The sequence below is a fragment of the Cardiocondyla obscurior genome, linkage group LG06, assembly GCF_019399895.1.
Source record: "Cardiocondyla obscurior isolate alpha-2009 linkage group LG06, Cobs3.1, whole genome shotgun sequence".
Lineage (NCBI taxonomy): Eukaryota > Metazoa > Arthropoda > Insecta > Hymenoptera > Formicidae > Cardiocondyla > Cardiocondyla obscurior.
The window spans coordinates 8,981,249-9,002,620 of NC_091869.1; the positions used below are offsets into that span (position 1 = coordinate 8,981,249).

Below are 21,372 nucleotides of genomic sequence, written 5' to 3' on the forward strand. Positions count from 1 at the left end.
ATCCTTAATCTGCCCAATTTTTTCGCATTATCGATCAATGAAGCTCGAAAGTCCCGAAAGCGTTTCCACGTAAAACATTCTATATAGTCACTTGCAGAGCTTCGCATAACTGTTCGAATGAGTCACGTGTATTCTATATAAATTCTCAGGATGACGTCGGCGTCGGTTGCGACTGCTACGTCGCCAATTAGCGTACGGTACTCGGGTTTGTCAACAGGAAATAAAGTCGATCGTTCCGCCCTCCGGGGGAGGGTTGAAAGATGCGGCGATCTCGAGCCATCCTCGGCTCGTGCATATAACTCGCATCTATTTCAACGCGGCACGTAGCAGGCGACGACGAACCGCGCCGTCTCGAGAAGCTGACGCCTTATTGCTTACAGTTGCGTGGTAGACGGCCTTAATGGCCGCGGAACAAAAATATTTTATGGTGTGCACTTTCGGACTGTCGCCGGATTTAGGACGAAGGTCGTCGCGCGAACGCTCTTCGAGCGGATCTCACGATTTTCGGCGTCCGCCGCCGTTCTCCACCGCGGCGATCGATCGCCTTTACGGTCGATCATGAATCTCTGACAAACATCCCAGATTCGATCGCTGAATTTTTATTGTGTCACGACGTCGTCGGCGAAAAATGACGCGGACATTTTTCGCGCGATAGATCTGTTATTCGCGTTGAATAGAACGGGCTTCGTGAATAAAGGAGGAACATTTTGCGAAAAAAGGAAACCAAGAAAGCGAGATACGTTTCTTATAATAGTCGGCTGCAATGTACCGTGTACATATAGTTGCAATATGTAAATGTAGAATAGCCATTTGCGTTAATTTGCGCCGAGCCCGGGCGATAAATATAAATGCCAGGGGTGCTCCTCGGATTATTGTTAACGAGAGAAGCCGTCCATCTTGTATGGGCTTACGGCGACCGTGGTTAAATTTAGATACCCCGGGAATGCCGCGTATCTTAATGAGCTATTGAAGTCTCGGTAGATTTAACGAAGCGGCTATGCGGCCGTCGCTATTATTAGGAATGAGATATTTCATATCTAGTTTCGCTCGCGCGAAAGTCATGCCGATGAGTTTCCCCTTTGAGCTCGCGATTGTTCGTTCGGGAATGATAAAGCGCACTTCGCGAAAAGGGTCGTACGTTTCAAGGTATCTCTGACATCTGTTGCAGATCGAAGCTTTTTAGTGGCGAATGCGCAGCAGGGACTATGCCACATTATCTATTGTTCGGACGGTTTCTGCCGGCTGACGGGGTTCTCAAGGGCCGAAGTGATGCAGCGACCAGCAGTCTGCGAGTTCCTCCATGGACCAATGACGTCACCGCACGCAGTTGCAGCCTTGCGAGACGCCCTTGCCGCTGGCGTCGAAAAGCACTTCGAGATCCTCTACTACAGAAAAGACGGTGAGTACTATCTATTAGTATATATATATATATATATTTTTTTTTATCTTAATAAAATATCGCCACGTACACGACGGCATAGATACGATAATCAAAAGGTTTTTAATATTACACGAGACACTGCGAACCAAAGCGCAAATATAGCGAGTGAAACAAAGTTTTTCAACTGACGTACGAAACAAAGTTTTACACGTATCGTGCAAAAAGAAAAGTAAAATAAACTGGTAATTTATAACGTGCTAGAAATATACAGATAAATTGATAAAAAATAGTTTTATATAGATAGGGTTAAAAACTCTTGGGGCGTTCTCCAATCCGTTAGCTAAACTCTTCGTGTACGATTTAGATACGTGTCATGTGCACGGTGTAAGGTTAAACCGGCAGTGTCCTTGCACGTGTCTACGTGTACGTAAGAAAGAAAGAAAAAAAAAAAAAGAACGGACGAGAATTAAGCGTTATTTCAGGCTGAAAGTTTCAGGGAAAAAGGGAATCATTTCAGTGAAATGTAACTAGGAATATTTTCTATTTGCTGTCATCTTAAGAAAACTTTTAATAACGCAGGAAACATTTTTCCCGTCTACCGAATAACATCGGCGAGAACGTCTTGCCATTTCCGTCGTAACAGCCGAGATAAACATCTGCACGAAGTGTCGTGCTAACTTTACGGTTATTGCCGGCGGAAATAAATCAATATAACGCGTTGTCGCAGGTAAAGATTTATTCGGCCGCTAGCAAGAAAGTCGCAAAACGTACGTAGGCATCTTTCATCCCGTCACCTACCGTCCTAAATCTTTCCCCTGAAATAGATATTACGGGCTCATACGTGGATAAAGATCAAATTGAATTAGGCGCAAATTGCCGAGTTTGATAAAACTATATTATTTATCGCGATCGATACGCGTCTTTACACGCGGGCCTTCCGAATCGCTACACCTTCTCGTTTCGTATCGACTCTTCGGTTACGCCGAATCGAAGTTCGTAGATTCGCTCCCACGTAGTAAATTAGCGACACGGTCTTTCAAGATGCAAGACCGACGTAACAAGAGCTCCACTATTTGGAGCAAGAAGATTGAATTTGTTCGCTGGCCAGTGGTTACTTCTCGAACTCGATTTTGCCGTAGCGTCTGACCTTAGCCGCGGTGAAATCGATAGTCACCACTGTATAATTTATCATAGTCATAGTGCAGAACCTCCCACCTGGGTGGCTTCGTATAGGTTTAATAGTTAGTTTAACTTTGCGGCTTTTGAATAACCCTCTTTGTTTTTTATTCCCCTTTTTTTTTTAATGTTAAAAAAATAAATCTATATTTTATTCCAACAATTTTTATCGTGAAAACAAGCGACGATTAGCGAACATAGTAATTCTAATTGTCCATAGATAATACAATTACATAATCGTAAACAATTAGTTAACCAGGCACGTAATGGGGTTAGTTGTTGCCACGGCAGCGTTTGTAGAAATACATTTCCATTCCGTGTTCATTTCCTTCCGCGCTTCTCGGTATCCCGTTGATCCTGCGGCGAGAACAAAAAGTCGATTCACTTTTCTTCGCTACGCTCGAGTACAAGGTGGACGGACATTCTGCTCCGTTGCAAGGCGTTAATTAAGAAGCTTAATTAAACCTCGCTGCGTAAAAGTATCAATAAAGTGAAAAGCGTCAGGGCCACTGCTGAGAAAACTCGCGGCTACTTGACGCGGTGAAACACAAAACGTTGGTGTAGGAAATTCATGGATAGTTACGCGCGCACTCACAGTGATTCCACCCCTTTGTTGAAATAACAAACTCACGCTTTTTTTTTTTTTTTTTTTTTTTTCCGGAGCACATCACATGATGTTGACGGCCGAAGTAAAGTACACGATAGTTAAAGACTCGCTGCAAAAGTAAGCGGAGGCATATTACGCCGCCGATGGGCAGTTATAAAATCATTTCAATACACATTACTCGATAATTTCGTCATTTAAATTATTTTCATAATATTATAAATTTTACGTATCCGTTTCTTTATTAGATTTTTTTTTTTATTTCTCTTAGATCGGATTATTAGATTAAATCAAATGCGCGATTAAGTGATTGTCGTTGAATTGCCATTGCTGTTGCATCGACCATTTTGCATTTACCTCGCCGGCGAAAATCGATTTATGAAACATAGAAAACGCGTGTCTTCGTGAGAATTAACGCAATGGGAGCTTTCTAACGCGCGGCCTTGCACGAGGCTCTACCGCCTATGTTGATGCAGTTACTAGCATGGAAAATTAATCAATGGACTGCCAAGTTTCGAACTACGATTGCGACATGCATTAGACAAAGCTGCAATTTGCTAATTACGCGAAACTTTCAACAATCGAAATGCAGCATTGATAACTATGAAATACGAAACGTTGAAAAATTTATTTGCATGCAATTTTAAAAGAGAAGTTTATGAAATGGAATGTATTTGAAAAATCTTAAAGAATGTTAATGAATCTTAAACGCTGACCTCTTGACATAATTTTATTGACATAAATAAAAATAATGAATTATCGCGAAGTTATATCGTTTCTTCCAGCATTAATAATGAACGAATAATAAAACTACACGCGAGCAGATAAATCGCTATTGCGTAAAATCTGTGACGAAAACATAATCAGTAGCTGACAGCCGACTTGCTTCTACGTGAATAACGTTACAAGCTCAAGAGAAAAAAAAATTTAAATCTAAATTGAAAGGTCGATTAATGGACTCAAAGTGTAAAAATTGCAAGATAGATAAGAGTGAGCGTATATCAATTATCCTGTCACAGATATGATAACGCTCGTTCATTAACGCTAACCCTTTCGCGTTTAATGGAGCGAACTTGTCAGGGATAAAGAGACAGTCCCGACAAATCGATTTCGTTTTAGCAAGAGAACCTACCGATAGGCAAATATCGATTATAGAATTGGCTCACAGTTGAAAATCATGTTCATTAATTTATTTAATATTTAATAATTAAAATTAAATACATTTTACTTTCACGGATGGTTTAAGTTAATTTTTAAATTACACGAAATCTGTCGGCTTGTCTTTCCGTTCCGTTCGCCCTCTCCTATTCGTCGACGATATTCTTTCGCGATGGCCATTTCGCGAACGCCTCCTTCAGAAAAGCTCTCCCACGTAGTTACGCAACGCGGTCGCGAGGACAGTGTTTTGAGACGTTCAAAAATAGCCTCGTGCTCGTATTCCAACCCCTTCTCTCGTTTCTAAAACACCTGCCCTCTCCTTCCGTTGTGCCTCTTTTTACGCGTCCGTTCTTCTCTTTTTCTCTCTCTTTCTCTCTCACACATGCACGACATCGTTTAGTCAATGACATCACGGAACGGCACACGAACCCACCCCTTCCACGTGCATTTGGACCACCGGTGGCGTCTACCACGTGTGACGTCACAACACCCACCGCTCCCATCTATCCTCCTTTCCTCCCACTCTACGCCATCGGCAGTGGCGATGGCTGCAAGCTCGGTGCAGGCCACAAAGCTCTCCGTGGCGTCACAGGACAACGACCCGGCGACTGGCGTTCGCGCCATGACCGGTCGATCGGCTCTCGTTGGACCGAGGCCGCAAACTCGCAGCTCGATTTCGAAAGCTCTGCCGTAAGCTCTGCCGGGGAAAACGGCCGGCGAGCACGGCAACGCCTGAGATGCGAGCTTGCAGTCTCCGCGGTGACGGCGAGCCGAGCTTTCGCGTGTGCGTTTTGATCGAGAAGTAGGGGATATTTCGTCGCGGCGCGGTTGGCGAACGAGCTCTTGGCGCCCGCGCTGGCGATCCTGCCCGTCGAGCTTACGGCTTTCAATGTGTCCGGGAAAAAAAAATTCGAGCTATTTTACCCGCACCAAGTAGCGGCATTGAACGTTTAAGAAAAGCAGAAATTTAACGTCGCAATTTTACGAGTGCCATTATCTTGTTTGACGAATAAAATTCTATTTCCCGATTAAATTTCAATATTAGTCATCGTTAGATAAAATTTGCTTCGCGTATTATACCACGTGCCACTATGACTGACGCGAACTATAATAGTTACACGCCATATTTTTCGCAACTTTCGCCGCGGTATTTTCTGACCTATTGCTCATTTTATTGGTGCATCAAAAATTTATCGATACGTTTAATTGAAACATTATCATGAAAGTAGAAGAATTTTTTTTTTCTTTTTTAATAACGAGAAAAGTTAAAGATTTATATTTAAAACGAGATATGCCTGTTAAAATTGGAGTATACATTTTTGTATATAATTAATGTAATAGAAAAAGGTTCTTCTTCGGTATGGATATATACCTGTTGAATTTTCACGCACGTCGCGTACCGCAATTTCTACGTCTCAGGGGAACGACGCGATGCGAATAGCACAGGATCCACTTGTGAATCTTTTATATCACACCGAACTAAAGAGAGAGAAAGCGAGTATAGGAGAGCCGTAAGCTCGATCGCGCTCCCAACAAGAGACTCATTCGTTCTTGGATCGCTATAGAGATTCCGCCGTTCTCGCAAAATCGATTTTCCTGTTCATGCGGGAATTAGCGCGAATAAAGGCGAGAGATGAGCTGCGACGTAGAGAGTCCGGAAGAGGAACAAGAAACAATACCGGCGAAATTGTAGGTTTAAATTATTAACTTTTGCATTTAACATATTATCGCTTTATTAGCCATATTTTGAAACTATCTTTTATTTTTTTTTTCTTCCTGCACAATTCTCGTTAGCGAATGTCCACTGAGAAAAATTAGTTTCTTTGATTTTAATCTTTGCGTTTCTTTTTGATCAAATCAGATTATATAAATCACGTAATTTCTTTGAGCATTTTACAACACCCTTATAATAAAATGTATATAACGTCGCATGGAAATTTATTAAGATAAGCCATTTACTGATTTTATTAATCAATTCTAATTCTATTTGGCTTTTTGACATTCTAGTTTTTCTCAGCGCCCACAGACCTTCTGTATTTATACATCAATGAATTTAGTGAGAAGGTCAAGGCCATTTCTCTTTTTAACGTATATTTTTAACGTTTAGAGAAACGTAATTAATATTCTACATCAGGGATCTCGAAAATATCGTAGCTCGACCTCGGCAGAAAACCCCAATTTCTCAGACCTCGTAGTTCTCGAGAATATACACGTTAGAATAGATTTTTCTTAAAACCGAACATCTACATCGTCCTTCTGGTTTACAGAATCTTATAACGGAAGTTTTTCGCAGAAGCAAACTTGATCGAAATTCGCGCGATTCACGTTGACGGAAATTCCGGCATCGTTAAACTTTTTTGTATAAAATATCGAAAGAGAGTTTTAAAGGTTCTAAAAAAAAAAGAAAAAAAAAAGAAAAATTATCAATACCACTTTAAAAGCTCGCACAATTTATTTTCGCGCGCGAGACGGATATAATGATACCTCATATATTTCTCATCGTATGTTAATCGATTGGTGGCGACGCATATATCAAATGTATTTAAAATGTTAGGAATCTCATTTAATATTATCCAATTTGTAACGTCATCTCCGATCTGGAATCGAGTATCCAATAGCGTTTAAATATTTCACGATTAGCCTCAAAAGCCAACTTGCCAAGAAAATATCGAACTGGCATTTTCCACCGTGTCACCTTTGTCGGTCCCGACGTTGCATTAGTCTCACCATCGCGCTCTAACTTCGTCTCTTTCACGAAGAGAATTACTGTTTCTGGGTACTAGTTGATCGTGTCTAGGAAGAAGCTCGTTTGCACTGACAATCGCTTAAAGGCGTTATTTCTGAGGTAACCGGACGCCCATCTTTCATTCGAATGAAAAGAGGCTACGCGCCTCCAAAGCTACGGGCGAAAATTAGTCTTCTCGGTAGCTCTTTCCAAAAAATAGTCTTACAAATCGTTGACGGAGCTGATTCTCCTCCGTAAGGTCGAAGGTAACGAGGAAATTGAGGGACCGCGTTCGGTGTACTCGGGTCTCCCAGAAATCAGTTCGTCAACAAGAGACGGAAGTTTAATACGATATTTGTTTGCACGGCGTGGTTTAACTCTAGTTCGATCGTCCAGAAAGCGACTGCGAGCCACGTTAATAATTTTATAATGCAAACAAACGATCGAACACAGTTTATTATTTATTGCGAATAGATTTTACCTTTGCTCGTCGGTTACGTCGGGAATGACAAATTTGTCAATAGAAAGGAGCACATAAATATATTTTTAATTGCATGCTAGGGAAGTTGGTCAATTATTAGCATCCAGCCCTAATCGATCGTAAGTACACCGAAGTGTCAACGACCGCATTCCGTCAGTTACAACGTTATTCTGTTACACCAACGCCATCCGCGCGAGCGTTTCGGTTTAAATACGGGTCAGCGGAATTGTAGCGAACATTCGCATTATATCTGACCTCTAAGGTCTGCGCTCCAAAATTGTTACATTCTTGGGATATGATTAGATCGCCTAAGTTCTAACCCTGGCCGCAGGTAGACGGAAATATCTTTCCGGCGAAATGCGCGAGAGGATTGTAATTACAACGTGTAATTTAATCGATCAGCGAGAGGGAGGGGAAAAGAAAAAGGTATAGATGGATTTCAAGTATGTTAATAATGATTTCGGGAGGGTCGCAATAGTCACGCGGTCATTTCTAGCGAGTATATTTGGTTTCGCGATAGCGCAATTCGAAAAGGGAACGAATGCGAGGAAGAGAATGAAAACTGAAATGAGAAAGAGGCGGTGGACGGAAAGAGGAGAGAAATAAAGGAGAGAGAGAGAGAGAGAAAGAAAGAGGAGGGTGAAGTAAAAAGGAACGAGCTAGACGGGGGTAGAATCGAGAAAGAGGAAAAGAGACCACGTGTTATTTCTGTGCATCGCTTGGCCTGCACCGCGCGCTGCCACGTCACAAGGGCATTGCACTCCCCGTGACGTCACGGGGGCAACAGCGTCATCGACCAATTGGAGGTAGATGTTAACCTATTAACTACTCGCTTGCGCGGTACCGCAACTTAACTGACTATCTACTAACTTGCTATTATCACAAGACTCGTGACGAGACCTCCTTTTTTTTTTTTCTTCTTTTTTTTTTGCTTATTCGGTTGTCAAAAGTTACCTATCATTTGCAATACAAGGTAAACCAACGTTATATACAAAGCACAATTAAAAACTTAATTATAAGACTTATCCAACTTTTTATTCGTGAACTCGACGACAGAAACAAAAATGTTCTACGTGCATTTGTAATTAACTTCAAAACGTGAATAGATGTAACGCGAATGCTTTTTTATTCACGGCTGCCTTTTTGTCTCGCCGCGGATTTGTGAAATTGATTGTTAAGATACAATTGAAATGGATGGGTTCGCGAAAGATATCAGCGGCATGTTGTTATTGAGTCGTCGACCGATTAGGGGAGGATCGATGGATCACCTGTTCGGCGATTTGAGTAGTCGCAAGGTCAGCGTGCGAGCCCGAGAGCCGACTAGATCAGGAAGGGCCACGTGTAAATTAGTCTTGCGGATTAAGCGTGGACTCGAACTTATTTTTGGAGCACGGTAGCGTCCCGATAGAGAGGGGCTCGGGAATGCTTATTTATAGCAGCCGCGGTCGGTTTTGCCACGTCGCAAATTTAGAAACTCATTTCGCTATCTTCGCCTCTCTGCGTATTATCAAATTCCGGCCGTTTCTTCCTACACCGCGCAGCAGGACTGAGCCGGAGATACGTTTGGCTGTCAGCCAGGACTATTGTTCCGCGGGCTTGCCTATTTTATGCGCTCGCTGATAACCATAAATATCCGTCTCTCCGCACGTTTCTTTGTCGCGGCCTGTATATTTCCTTGTTTTCGCTCAATGGCTGCTTCCTGGATATGCAGCTCATTCAAAGCACATCGACGCTAAATAGACCATTTTTACGAAATTCACTTTTTGGTATTAAAAATAAATGAGTGAGTAATTTAAGTTATTACACTTGTGTAGGACGTAAAAAAATTTTTTTCAAGACATATATCTATGTTAACAATAATGATTCACCCTGAAATGTTGAGGAACAGCCATCGATGCGTATAATGGCTACTGCGTACAGTCTTCCAATTGACGGAAGAAGTAATAAATTTATGACAGAAGTATCGTTCGTAGTCTATTCGAGTCAATACGATCCCTTTATTAGCAATATTTGGCGTCGTTAAACGACATTGTTGTCCACCGCAACGGGAATGCCGATGAAAACGGCGTTCGTAAGTATCAACGGGAGTTTATTACTGTCTACACGAGGTGCTCTCGAAATAGGTGCAGACTATTGGGCTCTTCTCTTTCCACACGAGGTCCGTGGACATCGCGAAACTGTTACAGTCATGCGCGCGCGTACCGCCACTCTAAGATTAGCCAAAAGGCTCCGTGTGCTTCTCTAGGGCATGCTGTAAATTACCAACGGCGCGTCCGCGTGAATTAGTCGGCGCTCATGGAAAATAAATCGATGTGCATCGCGACAGCTCAACGCTGCGCGAGAATTTTGTTCGCATTTTTTTTTTTTTTTTTTTTAAATACGCACCGTACGAATTCCGCTCGACGTCTCGCAACAGCTGGCGTTTGTTGCTTAGTAAAATTGCATACTTATTTCTTTTCTTTTTTGTAAATTGTTTCGTGTCTTTTTCCGCTTGGACAGAAGATTGCACCTGCGGTTTCCCATGCAATTTCGGTCGGAGACAACTTCATTGATTGATCGCGTAGTTTTATTTTTATCAGCAGGTTCAATGAACGAAAGTTTGAAAATTATTTCGCCTCCAGCAGTCGATGCTCCTCGCGATCGATGAGCGACGATGTTTTATCGGGTGGATTAACGGATTTTCGAGGAACGAGTCCTGAGAACGGAGTTCTCTTTATCTCTTCGCCATTCGATATCTCTCACCCCTCCTTTTCGCCGGCGATACTGAATAGGTCGTGGGTGCGTTCACCCTCAATGGCGCGTCGTCCTTCCTTGTTCCTACCTCTCCGTATTCTCGAAATTCCCTCGCTTAACTGTCGCCGGCGACTCCCCGGCGGATTTTCCTTTTTGTCAGGCTGGAAGTTGTACCACAAGGGCTTAACGCGAGACGCGATCGCTCGAGCGGAACAAAGCGAGTGTTCCTCGGTGTTCATCATCCCACGACTAGGGAGTGTGCGATCTCAGAAATTGCACCTTCAGACTTTCATTCGACAACGAGAAACTCCCTTTCTTCGTTCTCTTCGTGAATTGCCCGCGTATCTTAACGAAAATTTCCTCAAAATTCACGCTGCGTCCGCCGTCTTTGTTTCGCCGATTCTCGTTGTCGTTTTTAACGATTGCTCATCCCGCGCTAGTTGTATCGATTCGAGATTTTCGATGAAACTTTAAACGTTATTTTTACGTCGACAATTATTTAAATTTTGATATAAAATAAATGTGCTAATAATTATTATAATGCAGCAGAAAAATTATTGCAAAATGTAAAAACTTATTCTGTTCTTAAAATTCAAGTCGTCGTCTGTCTCGGACAAAATTATTAATAAAAAGAAAAAAAAATCTGTGCGAGCTTTTCTCGAAAATAAGAGAGATCGACGCGTAATGAACCTTGTGATCCGCTGGTATATTTTGCCAACGATTATTACAACCCGCAATTTCCGGTCACGTTTTCGACGCGTCGTGCCGGAACACGCATTAATCCGTCAATGGCAATTTGCTACGGATGGCTTTTACGATCGCCCCGAGAATTATGTCATGCCATATATTAATCCCGTCGAATTTACGATAGTGACCGATAATGCATATTTTATGTTTAACCAAATACACAGTTACGTCTCCAGAGTAAATTCGAATGCTATCATACGTAGTTCTATATTTAAACTTATTTTCTTGAACGTAATTATATCTCGGAAGAAAAAAACATTTTTTTAATTTACTTTTTCTGCAAACTTATTTAAACGCGTGTTAAACGTGACGCGTTTTTTTAAAATAATTTTTTTTTTTTTTATTGTACATAAAATTTTATTCGTGTCGTAGGGAAACTTTAATAAATAAAATTCTCTGAAAGCGTGAAAGTTTCTGATGCCTGGATTAGTAGCTGGGTGTGATACACAGAAAAATTCACGCACTCCGTTTCGAAAAAATTTACTCCGCATACGGGATGCGACCCCGTAACAAAACGGCCGCCTTTACTGCCGGTTTTACGAGCGCGCGTGTTTTCAAAATACCGTCCCCATAAAATGAACTGCTGCAGTATCTCCGCTGTGCTTATAGTATTTCTTTTGTTTCTTTTTTTTTCCTTTTTTTTCCTTTTTTTTTCTTTTTTTCTTTCACACTTTTGGATCTTTAATGCCTGTCGGAGTGATCATTTGAGCCGGAACCTTGCGGAGATAGAACGTCCGTTTTTAGACCTTATCAGACGCGTGGGAAGCGCTGTTCCCTGTGATATCGTTTAACCTTTTCTGTGGTAGCATCCGTCTGAAAAAGTTCGCACTTTCCAGCACATCAACTTTTATTTCGCTCCCATATTTTCTTCTAACTGGAAAAATCTAATCTCCACTAGAAGTGATCTTTGGCAAGAATAAATTTCAAGAAACAATGTTCGAAGTTAAATTTAAAACGAAATGACATTAAGTTACTGCGATTTCTGTATAATAACGATGTGAGTCCGATAACTTTTTTCTTTTTTATTTACGAATATTGAATCGTCTGGGACCTCCGATTCTTTACATAAAGTAGCTTTTTCGGTATTTCGTGAAAGAAAAAACATTGTACATTGAAGCATTGTCAAATATTTTTTTGCGCCTTTATTTTTTTTTCTGCTGACAAACATGAAATAACAATATTACAAATTGACAAGTTTAATCCTTTGTTGATGGGCTTTTGTGTTTTCTAATCGAATACACGTGGCTTTTGTTGGTATATCTTTTTTAATAAAACAGAATCTGCAAATAACTATTAAAAAGAAAGAAAAAATAAAGAATTAGAAATTAAAAAATTAAATTTGAATCAGAATATTTAATTGTTTTATAAATAATTATGCACAATAAACGTGTTTAATAAAAAAAAAAAACTTTTTTTAGTAGGTACACATTACATAAAAAGTGTAACGTAAAATAAAAAAGAAAGGAATGACTTAATTCCTATTTTATAATTTATTTACAAATTTCATGTGATTGCATTTTCTCTCTTGAGAACAAAATCGTTATTCCTGGAAGATATATCGAAGTAGCACGTGCTTCTTCTTGCTTCGTGCTTGGAATCCTTGATTGCGCGGATTCTAAAACGATTCGCTTGCATTTCCAGACTTAAAGAGACCAATCATGCATGACCAGTAGTGACACGCGTAATTCCGTATAGAGACAAAAAGAAGAACGAGAGACTGATCAATAGAGTAGCTTATTGCGACATTGCTAAACAAGTCATACGTATTCTTTCCGCATTGCGTAAGATTCGATTCCACGGTGCGTAAGGAGCAAAAATATATTGGCGCATCAGCCTTGGCCGTGACATCGATCGGGATGCGTGAAACGATCGTTTGATCACGGCGTGAAACGTGCGTTCTATTGTGGTACAGCAAAGTCAAACCGACGTCTTGTGTAATCGACCAGGACATGTGGATCTTATCAGGGATGTTGACTCTGTACGCGGAATGACGTTCGTTATGGAGTATCCAGGTGGCAATCTTGGCTCGGTTTCTAACCGAGCGCATTTTCGCGCGGGACACACTTTTCTTTCGTCGATGCTCTCTGAATCTCGTCCAAGGGTGCATCGACGCGTAAACATCGTCGTTAATTAGACCGGGTACCGCTCGAAGTAAATTTCGTTAGCGCTTTACGCGTGAAATTATTTTCCTCCCGCGCAAGATCGTCTTTTCCCGACTAAAAATGAATTCCGGAGAGGAACTTAGATTACTCCGATGTCTCGCCTGCCTAATTCCCCTGTCGCAGGCTTGCCACGGGGCTCGCGTTGACTTTTACAATTAGCCGGAGTGAACTTACGTTGCGGAAAACGTCGACGGAAAATAAAATTGATATAACTTTAACCTTGATGATAATTCTTTGATTTAATTACGCAGCAGGAAACCAAGTTGACGCCTGTAGCGAACGTGGTATCGCGTGTTTATATTTCCCGTGGCTAACGTCAAAGATAAAATATACGATTTTTTTATTCGTTTTTTTTCCCTTTTTTTTTCCTTTGCTAGAACGCCTCGAGCGGTATTTGCAACATAAGCAGGTCGCGATAAAGTCTACCTTGCATCCATGCCGGTCGATCTGGTTTGTTGTAGCAGACTCATATCGGGTAGCTTAACACTTTTATGTCACTGTAGCAGCAATCCGGGCTTTACGAAGCTTTATTAGCTTTGTTAGAATGGGACAACTATTTGGGCACGCTCCAGAGACTTTTATGGCAAGTTTGGTCATTTTACTATCGGCCCTTTCGCCTTCCCGCGCGTCTATTCGCGAATGAAATATCGTCGCTGGTGCCTCGGCTTGCACATCGGTGTCTAAGAGACATCCAGTAAACGTCAATCTGGAATATTTATTGCGTCGCATAGTCGCACGCCATGCGAATAGGTTGCGGCGCTTTGTACGTGTCTCAGCGTGAATTTCCCTGGCGGTTTGTACTTCTGATTCACTGCTCGATAATGCCAAACTTTTTGTCGCTGCATCATGATAGTCCTTGACACGCGTCAAAGTACTGTCAACGTAATTTCAACGTGCCACCGGGGATTTAAGTTATTGAGTGCATTTATAACACTTGAATTAATGAATACTTGGAGTGGCTAATTTAAGATGCTTATTTATTTATTTAAAATATTAGTTTTTAAACGTGTAAATTTTCATAAATTTTTATGAAAAATGCGTAATTATTTAAAGTCTGTACGTCAGCTGAAAAATTTGCAATCGCGAATCTTATAAGTAAATTAAGCTTTGCACGACGGATTGCTCGCGAATAATTCACTCATATATATACATTTATGATGAGAACTCGAAGGACGCGCGTCAGATACGGGTATCTGACTTGCTAATTTCCTGTTTTAGGAACCAAGTTCCTCTGCAGCGAGGTGATAGCACTAATAAGGAGCGAGGTGGACGACATTTGCCTGCAAATCATAAACTTCGAGGATCTGAGCTCGCAGCCGCCGCCGCAGCCCGCGATCCCGCCACCGAGCCAGGCCAACAACAGACTCGCAACACGCTGTAAGTTCCAATTTTATTCGTTCTACTTCGACTCGTCTCGATGCATGTGGAAGAATTTACCGTAAAGTCCACGGCAGCGGACGTTGAAATTCGATAGCACGCCAGAAATTCTTATTAGTAGCGAGCCTCGATAAATGACTAAGAGCGCGGTCACCAAAAAGCACACGTGTGAAAAAAAAAAGAAAAAAAAATAGAAAAAAAAAAAGTTTAAAGCTAGTCATCGTGGCGTGTGTCTCGGCTGAATTGCTCCCCGAAAATCTCTCCAGCCCGACGTTTACACACGATATCCTTCCAAGACATTTCGTGCCTCCCACACATATAACTTCTTGCGGCTTTTAAACGCGGCTATCATTATTTCCTGCTGCACCGTCCGTTATAAGACACCGTCGCGCTGACATTCGGGGCCGCCTCGTTCACAAGTGGGACGTGGTGTGGCACACGTAGTCTACTCCTCATTGTGACGATCATTATTACGATCATAGATTCAGGTCAGGTGTATCCGCATAATGAGCCGCGTTACAAATCCTGCAGAAATTCAGCCGCGAGTTCTTTCGTCCGCGCAATTACGGCCGCGTATGCATTCTTCCCCTTTTTCCCCCCCGTCGTTATCATTCCCGCGCACGATAAACACATACGCTTCTTTCCTTTTGTTTTTCCGCCTCTCGTCAGAGGACGTGGATTATCCTTGCTCGCGCGTATCAACGGCGCGTGCAATACTTTTACCCGCGCGAGCGCATATTCGTAATTAGACTTTGCTTTCAACGTCGCCGCGAGCGCGGATTGAAATGCGCAAAAGTTCACGCTCTGCCGCACCTCTTTATAATATCCGACTGAAATCTTTTTACTGACAAGATTTCTCTTCCTTTTCTTGTCTACTTATTTATTCATGCAATCCGCTGACGCATCCGTAAGTCCCCTCGCGAGCTTCTTGCCATTTTTCCCAAACGAATTTAGAAAACGTACCGTGCACATGTGCGCAAATACACGTATCACACGCATATGCATATGTATATGCGTACAGGGAGGAGGGGGAAGGGAGACAGGACACGTGGTCGCGTTTTATATCTGGAATGCTTGCGGAACTATTTTTAGATTGACGCTGCAGAGCGCTGGACGTGTGTGGCGCGCCTAACAGTTAACCCTGACCCGATAATAAATGTTATGCCCTCGAATAAGTGGCTATAGGTACCTTACCTTCTGGTTGATAATCCGCCCCCTAAGCAGCTCAGCTGATGGTTAGAGACTTGTAACAGAAATCGATCGTGGCGGAAAGTCGCGCGGCGTCAAGAGCGCGCTCGAGGAAGTAGCGTTTTCACAGGCGGTCACGCATGAAAAAAATCAATGAGAACTTCTTCTCTTATTCCCGCACAGTTGGCATTTCCACGCGTTTTCATTTTTAATTAAAAAACGAAAAAAAAAAAAATTGGGGAGCTCGTCGCAATCGTTGCAATAACGTAATAACGCACACGCGCATGATTCGCACAGAGAATCCCGAAAAGCGAAAAATAATTTTAAAGAAAATATTTTTACAAAAATTTATTTAACGTTGTGAAATTTTTTTATACATTTTCATTTGGGTATATAATTAATTTGGGACAGAGAGAGGGACACGTGCGCCGCTATGCACGCTCAAATCGAATACTATCTTCATTAGTATTTCAAGTAACTCACTCGATGCCAATAACCGAATGCGTAGGAATTCTGAAAAGCCAATATAATCTCCAATCGATAGTTCATACGGAGTTCCAGATTGTCTCTTCGAGAGCTTAAGCTATTCAGCCTTAGCCTCATCAAAATGTAATCAATAACGGATATTTGATGGAGTAATCCATCATCTAAATAAATCGGTCGTCTAGCTTGCGATTATTGCAATTAATAATCATTAAATCATTACCGAGTATAGTTAAATTTCGGAGCTCCGTATCGGGTGCACAATCAAGACATTTCTTTAAAACCTAGCTCTTACATAAAATTATCAACTGTGCGGTCCCGCAGTTGTGTACTTCCGAATTTCCATCGTTTTATCTTTGATTTATAATTATATTTACTTTGATTCGTCCCTTTTCAATTTTCGTGATTCCACATTTGGTTCCATCAATTTTCTTATTACCGAGTCGGCGTAATATTGACTTAAGTCGATATCACGTAGGAAAACAGCTCGGAAACGCTCCAATCAATCCGCATCCTAATAGCACATTATTCCGGCGGACATTCACAAAGAACGATCCTTTCCGTTTTGTAACAATCGATAAGTGCATATAGCGCGCGCTCGAGAAGATTGCCGACCGTATCTGATCGCCGGCATTCTTTTCTAAGCTCCTCTTTATCCACTCATTTTCCTTCGATCGGCACCGGCGACGAGCGATCGCGGGCTGTAACTCGTGTCACCTGCCGGCTTACATTCGATCATGAATACGATTACGTTAAAGTTTCTTCGTCGTATTTTATTGTCGCGCTTTAATTACGAGTAATTTGCATATTGAAATTAAATGGAACGGGCAAATAACGCGCACATTTTCGCCGATAATCGCGCTTTTTCAGCGAGCGCTTTGACGCAAATAAACGCTATTTTCTGATTGATAAATAATGAATATTAACGGCGCTCGTGGAAAATGAATGCCACAGGCTAGAATTTTAACAAGCTTCCAGCTTTCCACTGTGAGAGACGGTAAAAAGAAAAATGATTCACATTTGTGGTTTCGAGCGATTCGCGGTAGACCGAAACCGAAATTGCGCGAGGTCGATATGTACGCGTCATTCTTCGGTCGGAGACTGACGGATTTTGGCGACGTTCGGTGAATATAGGTTCCAAGGCAGACATAATATTTTAACGTAGGTTCAACGGCCACCGCTGGCGCGAACACAGGCGGCACGGAGGAGAAATGAGGATTGCGCGTTCTGTCATCTGCGTGCCAGAAGTCGCGAGCCGCGATGTTGGACGGCAAATTAAAAGTACGATGTTCGGCTAACTTATCTTTGAAGTATCCTTGCCGAGCGCCGTGGCAAATGGATTTTCCAGTACTTGACAAGTGACACGTTCGATGAGCCAAGTCGACGGCCAAGTTAAATCTCTCGTTAACTTTCGGCGACGCGCGCGTCATTAATAATTTCGACGGAGTTATTAAACAGCAGCCGCTGTCGACATTAAATATGTAAATTACACTTGTTGTTATTATTATTATTCTAAAAACAATTAAAAATTCTATTAATTCTTCTAAAAGAGAAGTAGTGACCGTAACGAATAAAAAAAAAAGAAAAAAAAAACTTGGTACGTTGCCGAGTTACGAACCGAGTAAGCGAAATATATGTAACACCGACGTAACGGATCGGCATCGAGTTATGCATATGTGCAGTTTTTTATTTTTTTATTTTTTATCGTAAATTTTAACAGCCTTAGCGCGAGCTTATATTCTTTAATTCAGCTTCGCGAGGGCTGTCGTGCCAGGTATTATACAACACCTGCATTCCATACGTCCTACACGTTTATCCTCACGTTTTGTATGCATTAGCGACGCGATGAGGCTGTTGTAGTGATAAAAAATTAGTTGGCATATCGACCGTCGTGGATGTGTAATTGCCGGCTCTCACGGCGGTAATTTATGCAGAAGCGTCGCGTTCTTTGCTCACCGTCGCGCTCCTAACACCAATTACTAACAGTACTAATGAGACTCAATGACGTTGACTCGAGCAGTCGACAGGGCGAGGGCGTCTTTCCGGGCTGGCCTGTCGAGGACCGGTGTCGTTGGTCCACCGAGGGTGCGAAACCGGCCGCGCACGACGTCTAGTTTGCCTCACCGACTTGCTGACGGGACCATCCTCGACGAGGACGCTTCTGAGAACTGGTGAGTTACTTCAGTCAATATTATATTAAATCCAACTTGTAGCACAGATTTGATTGTCTTTAACTTCTCAGCGCGACCTCACGTTTGTCGTCTTTAACAAAATTCAAATTTTGCAATATAGTAAAATTACCTTTCTGTTTAGTCTACAGAATGTCAAGTTTTTTTTTTTTTTTTTTTTTAATTAATTTTTGCAGTAAAATAGCATTTTTTTTTATTTATTACGAACGTTAACCATTAATTTAATTCAAATTTCTTTCGTATATAAGTAAAGTATTGAAAAAAAAATTATTTTATTAATGAGATAAAATACGTTTATGTCTCACGATCGATCATATTTACCGTAATGGGTGAAAAGTGTGGTAATTAAGATGCGCGGTTATACTTGGAATTTCTCAAGTGCTCTCGTCTGTCAGCGTACAGGAAATATGTAACTAGCCGTGTTATAGAACGTGTGCCGTGGGAATACAGAATCTGATTAAACAGCACTGCACGGCAATCAGAGTAACGAAGCTCTCTCGCTCTGCTAACGATATTGCGCTGTATCGCGATGCGTCAGTAGTATACGCGACGATAACTCGGGCAGTCAACCGACGGATGGCCTTTTCGCGCGATTACTTTTTACCAAATCGATTACCGTGCAAAGCAACCGGGAGAGACATTAGCGTTAACATCAAAAAACTTTCATCTTTATTTTTTTTTTATTCCTTTTTCTTTGATTGCTTCGAAAATTAATCGCAGCTGTTCGGTAATGGGCGGCCGGACTCGTGCGTTTTCGTTGTACGTACTCAAATTACGGTACAAATTACATTTTCAAGACGAGATCAGCTTTTGATTATGACTGGACTTTGTCGAAACCCTCTTGTAAACATCCATGTCGAGTAGAGAAATGTCAGACTGACGGGAAGATCGACAAACAACCATCGAGCCGTCGGTCGGCTGCACCGAGTCTCCCGTTCGATGTGCTTTTTATGTTCGTATTTATAGCCACGTTTCTGCTGAAGAACTCGAACCGAAATCAATCCCGAGACACGATTTAGTGGATAGTTCTTGCGAAATAGCTCGATATTATTTTACGTCATACGTCTCAATTAGAAACGAAAGTATTTCCCGTAACGTTAAATATTTCGTGGTTTATTTTACATTTGTAATTTATCACCGTGGCCGGGACGATATCGCCGCTTTAAAGCCATGTTTTACGGAAGTTCCGTTTGGGAAAAGGGACGTAACGTACCGCGGCCTGTGTCTCTGGAAAAAATATTTCGTGTCGAAAGATCGGAATTGATATCGCGCCGCACCCGGTGGCATTTCCCGAATCGAGTTCACCCGAACACACGGTGCAGCATTCGGTGGCCGGCTCTGCGAAATTCATCCGCGATCGCGAACACGCTCGAGTAAACAGCCAGGTGCGGAAACGACGGCGTGCGCAATGCGATGAAAGAATACGCAAACAGTTCCCGCCGTCGTCGAAGGTCAGCTTTGCTTGTTCGACTTGTTTGAAATGATTCGAGCCCGATTAAAACATTTGCGAGTCCCCGGATCGTTAGCCGACAATTAGCGACCGCTCGTCAAGTAGGAATTTCCGAAGGCAAGCCACGTCGTCGCGATTCTCTTTACTCTCGGATGCATGATGCTGCATTTTCCCGAGCTTATTTCCGCGTTCGGGGAGCGGCCAGCCGATCGATATATATTCCTCGCCGGGAGCAGTTTCGGCCATGGCAATTGTACCATAAAATTCTGGACGAATAGAAAAATTGTTAAAATCTCAACAGCGTTATGTACATATTCTCGACTCACGTCTAACGTTAGGTGTTACTTATTCCACGTCTACGATTATTTTTGAATTTAATTATTAGTTTAATATCGGCTCGATAAGCCCAGGGAATTTAATTTTCGCTTTCCATTTGTCTTACAATGATAACTACGAAATTTTCCATATTGCCGGATTTAGCTCGTTGGAGGTTTCGCGTATATTGCGACCTCCGCCGTAGTAAAAAGACGGAAAAATATGTTTTCGCCCGAAAATTTTCAATAGAAGGCACCTGAGGTGAAAGACATCTTTCCCTCAAAGCCATTTGTGCTCGGATACAAATGTGATTTGTGCCTGAAAATACAACTGCAGAGAGAAGTAATATAACGTAAATAAATCGAAGATTTAGATTAGATTCGATTAAGAGACGGAAGTCTTCGTAGTACTTTGCTGTTATCAGATTATTAAGAATCGTGGTCTCTCGACCTTCGGAATTTTACATTTTTGATTGTCACAGGGATACATATGTTTAAGAATAACGTAGTGACTATCAAAATGGTAGTAGCGGCAGTTCTCGACTCGAGGGTTGCAAGCTCGTGCACGGCACGCAATGTGGCTTAGATGCGGTATAAACCACCCTGAGGACCGAGAGGCACGAAAAACGGCAGAGAATAATGCGATCGCGCTTACAACCTTGAGGCGGACAGAAACGAGCGGAGAGACAGGGTCGCCTCACGTGCAGGGGTGCAGGGCAGTCCGTCTTCAAGGTGAACCTGCCACGTCGCTGCACGCGACGACGTGCTAGAATCGAAAAGTCGGTCCTAATCGAGTCGCGAGCACAATGGGCTACGAAGATAAATGCTATGGAAAGTACGTGGTTGCACACGATCGCAATTTTTGCAGGCACAAGTTCGAAGTAAACTGAAAACGGGAGGTTTCCCCATCGACGTTGGTGCACGATAGCATGTATATTTAAATTACGTTTTTTTTTTGTTTAGGAAATTATGTTTTTTTTTTTTTTATTGCACCGAAAGAAATAAATTAGGAACGCATGATTATTTATATGGTGCAATATTAAAGCGACGTGTACATTTCCATTACGTAATGTTACGAAGTCAAATGCCAAATGCAAATTGAAATCGTCTTGCAAATTACTTTGTTGTAAACACTTCAAATTACATTCGGTTTAAGTTACTTTCTAATCTTATGAATCATGGATTAGCTTTCCATCGCATGAAA

The 21,372-nt window shown here is 41.9% G+C and overlaps 1 protein-coding gene across 10 annotated transcripts in view; it reads left to right on the forward strand.

Annotated features, from left to right (window-relative positions):
• Sei (potassium voltage-gated channel seizure) overlaps nucleotides 1-21,372 on the forward strand; it is a 92,217-nt gene that overhangs the window by 16,630 nt on the left and 54,215 nt on the right. For all 10 annotated transcript variants that reach the window (XM_070657540.1, XM_070657531.1, XM_070657533.1 and 7 more), the window contains exons 2-4: nucleotides 1,169-1,399; nucleotides 14,386-14,544; nucleotides 18,236-18,386. In XM_070657540.1, coding sequence (XP_070513641.1) covers nucleotides 1,270-1,399; nucleotides 14,386-14,544; nucleotides 18,236-18,386 — 440 coding nt within the window. In that variant the 5' untranslated portion in view covers nucleotides 1,169-1,269. The remainder of the gene's footprint in view (nucleotides 1-1,168; nucleotides 1,400-14,385; nucleotides 14,545-18,235; nucleotides 18,387-21,372) is intronic.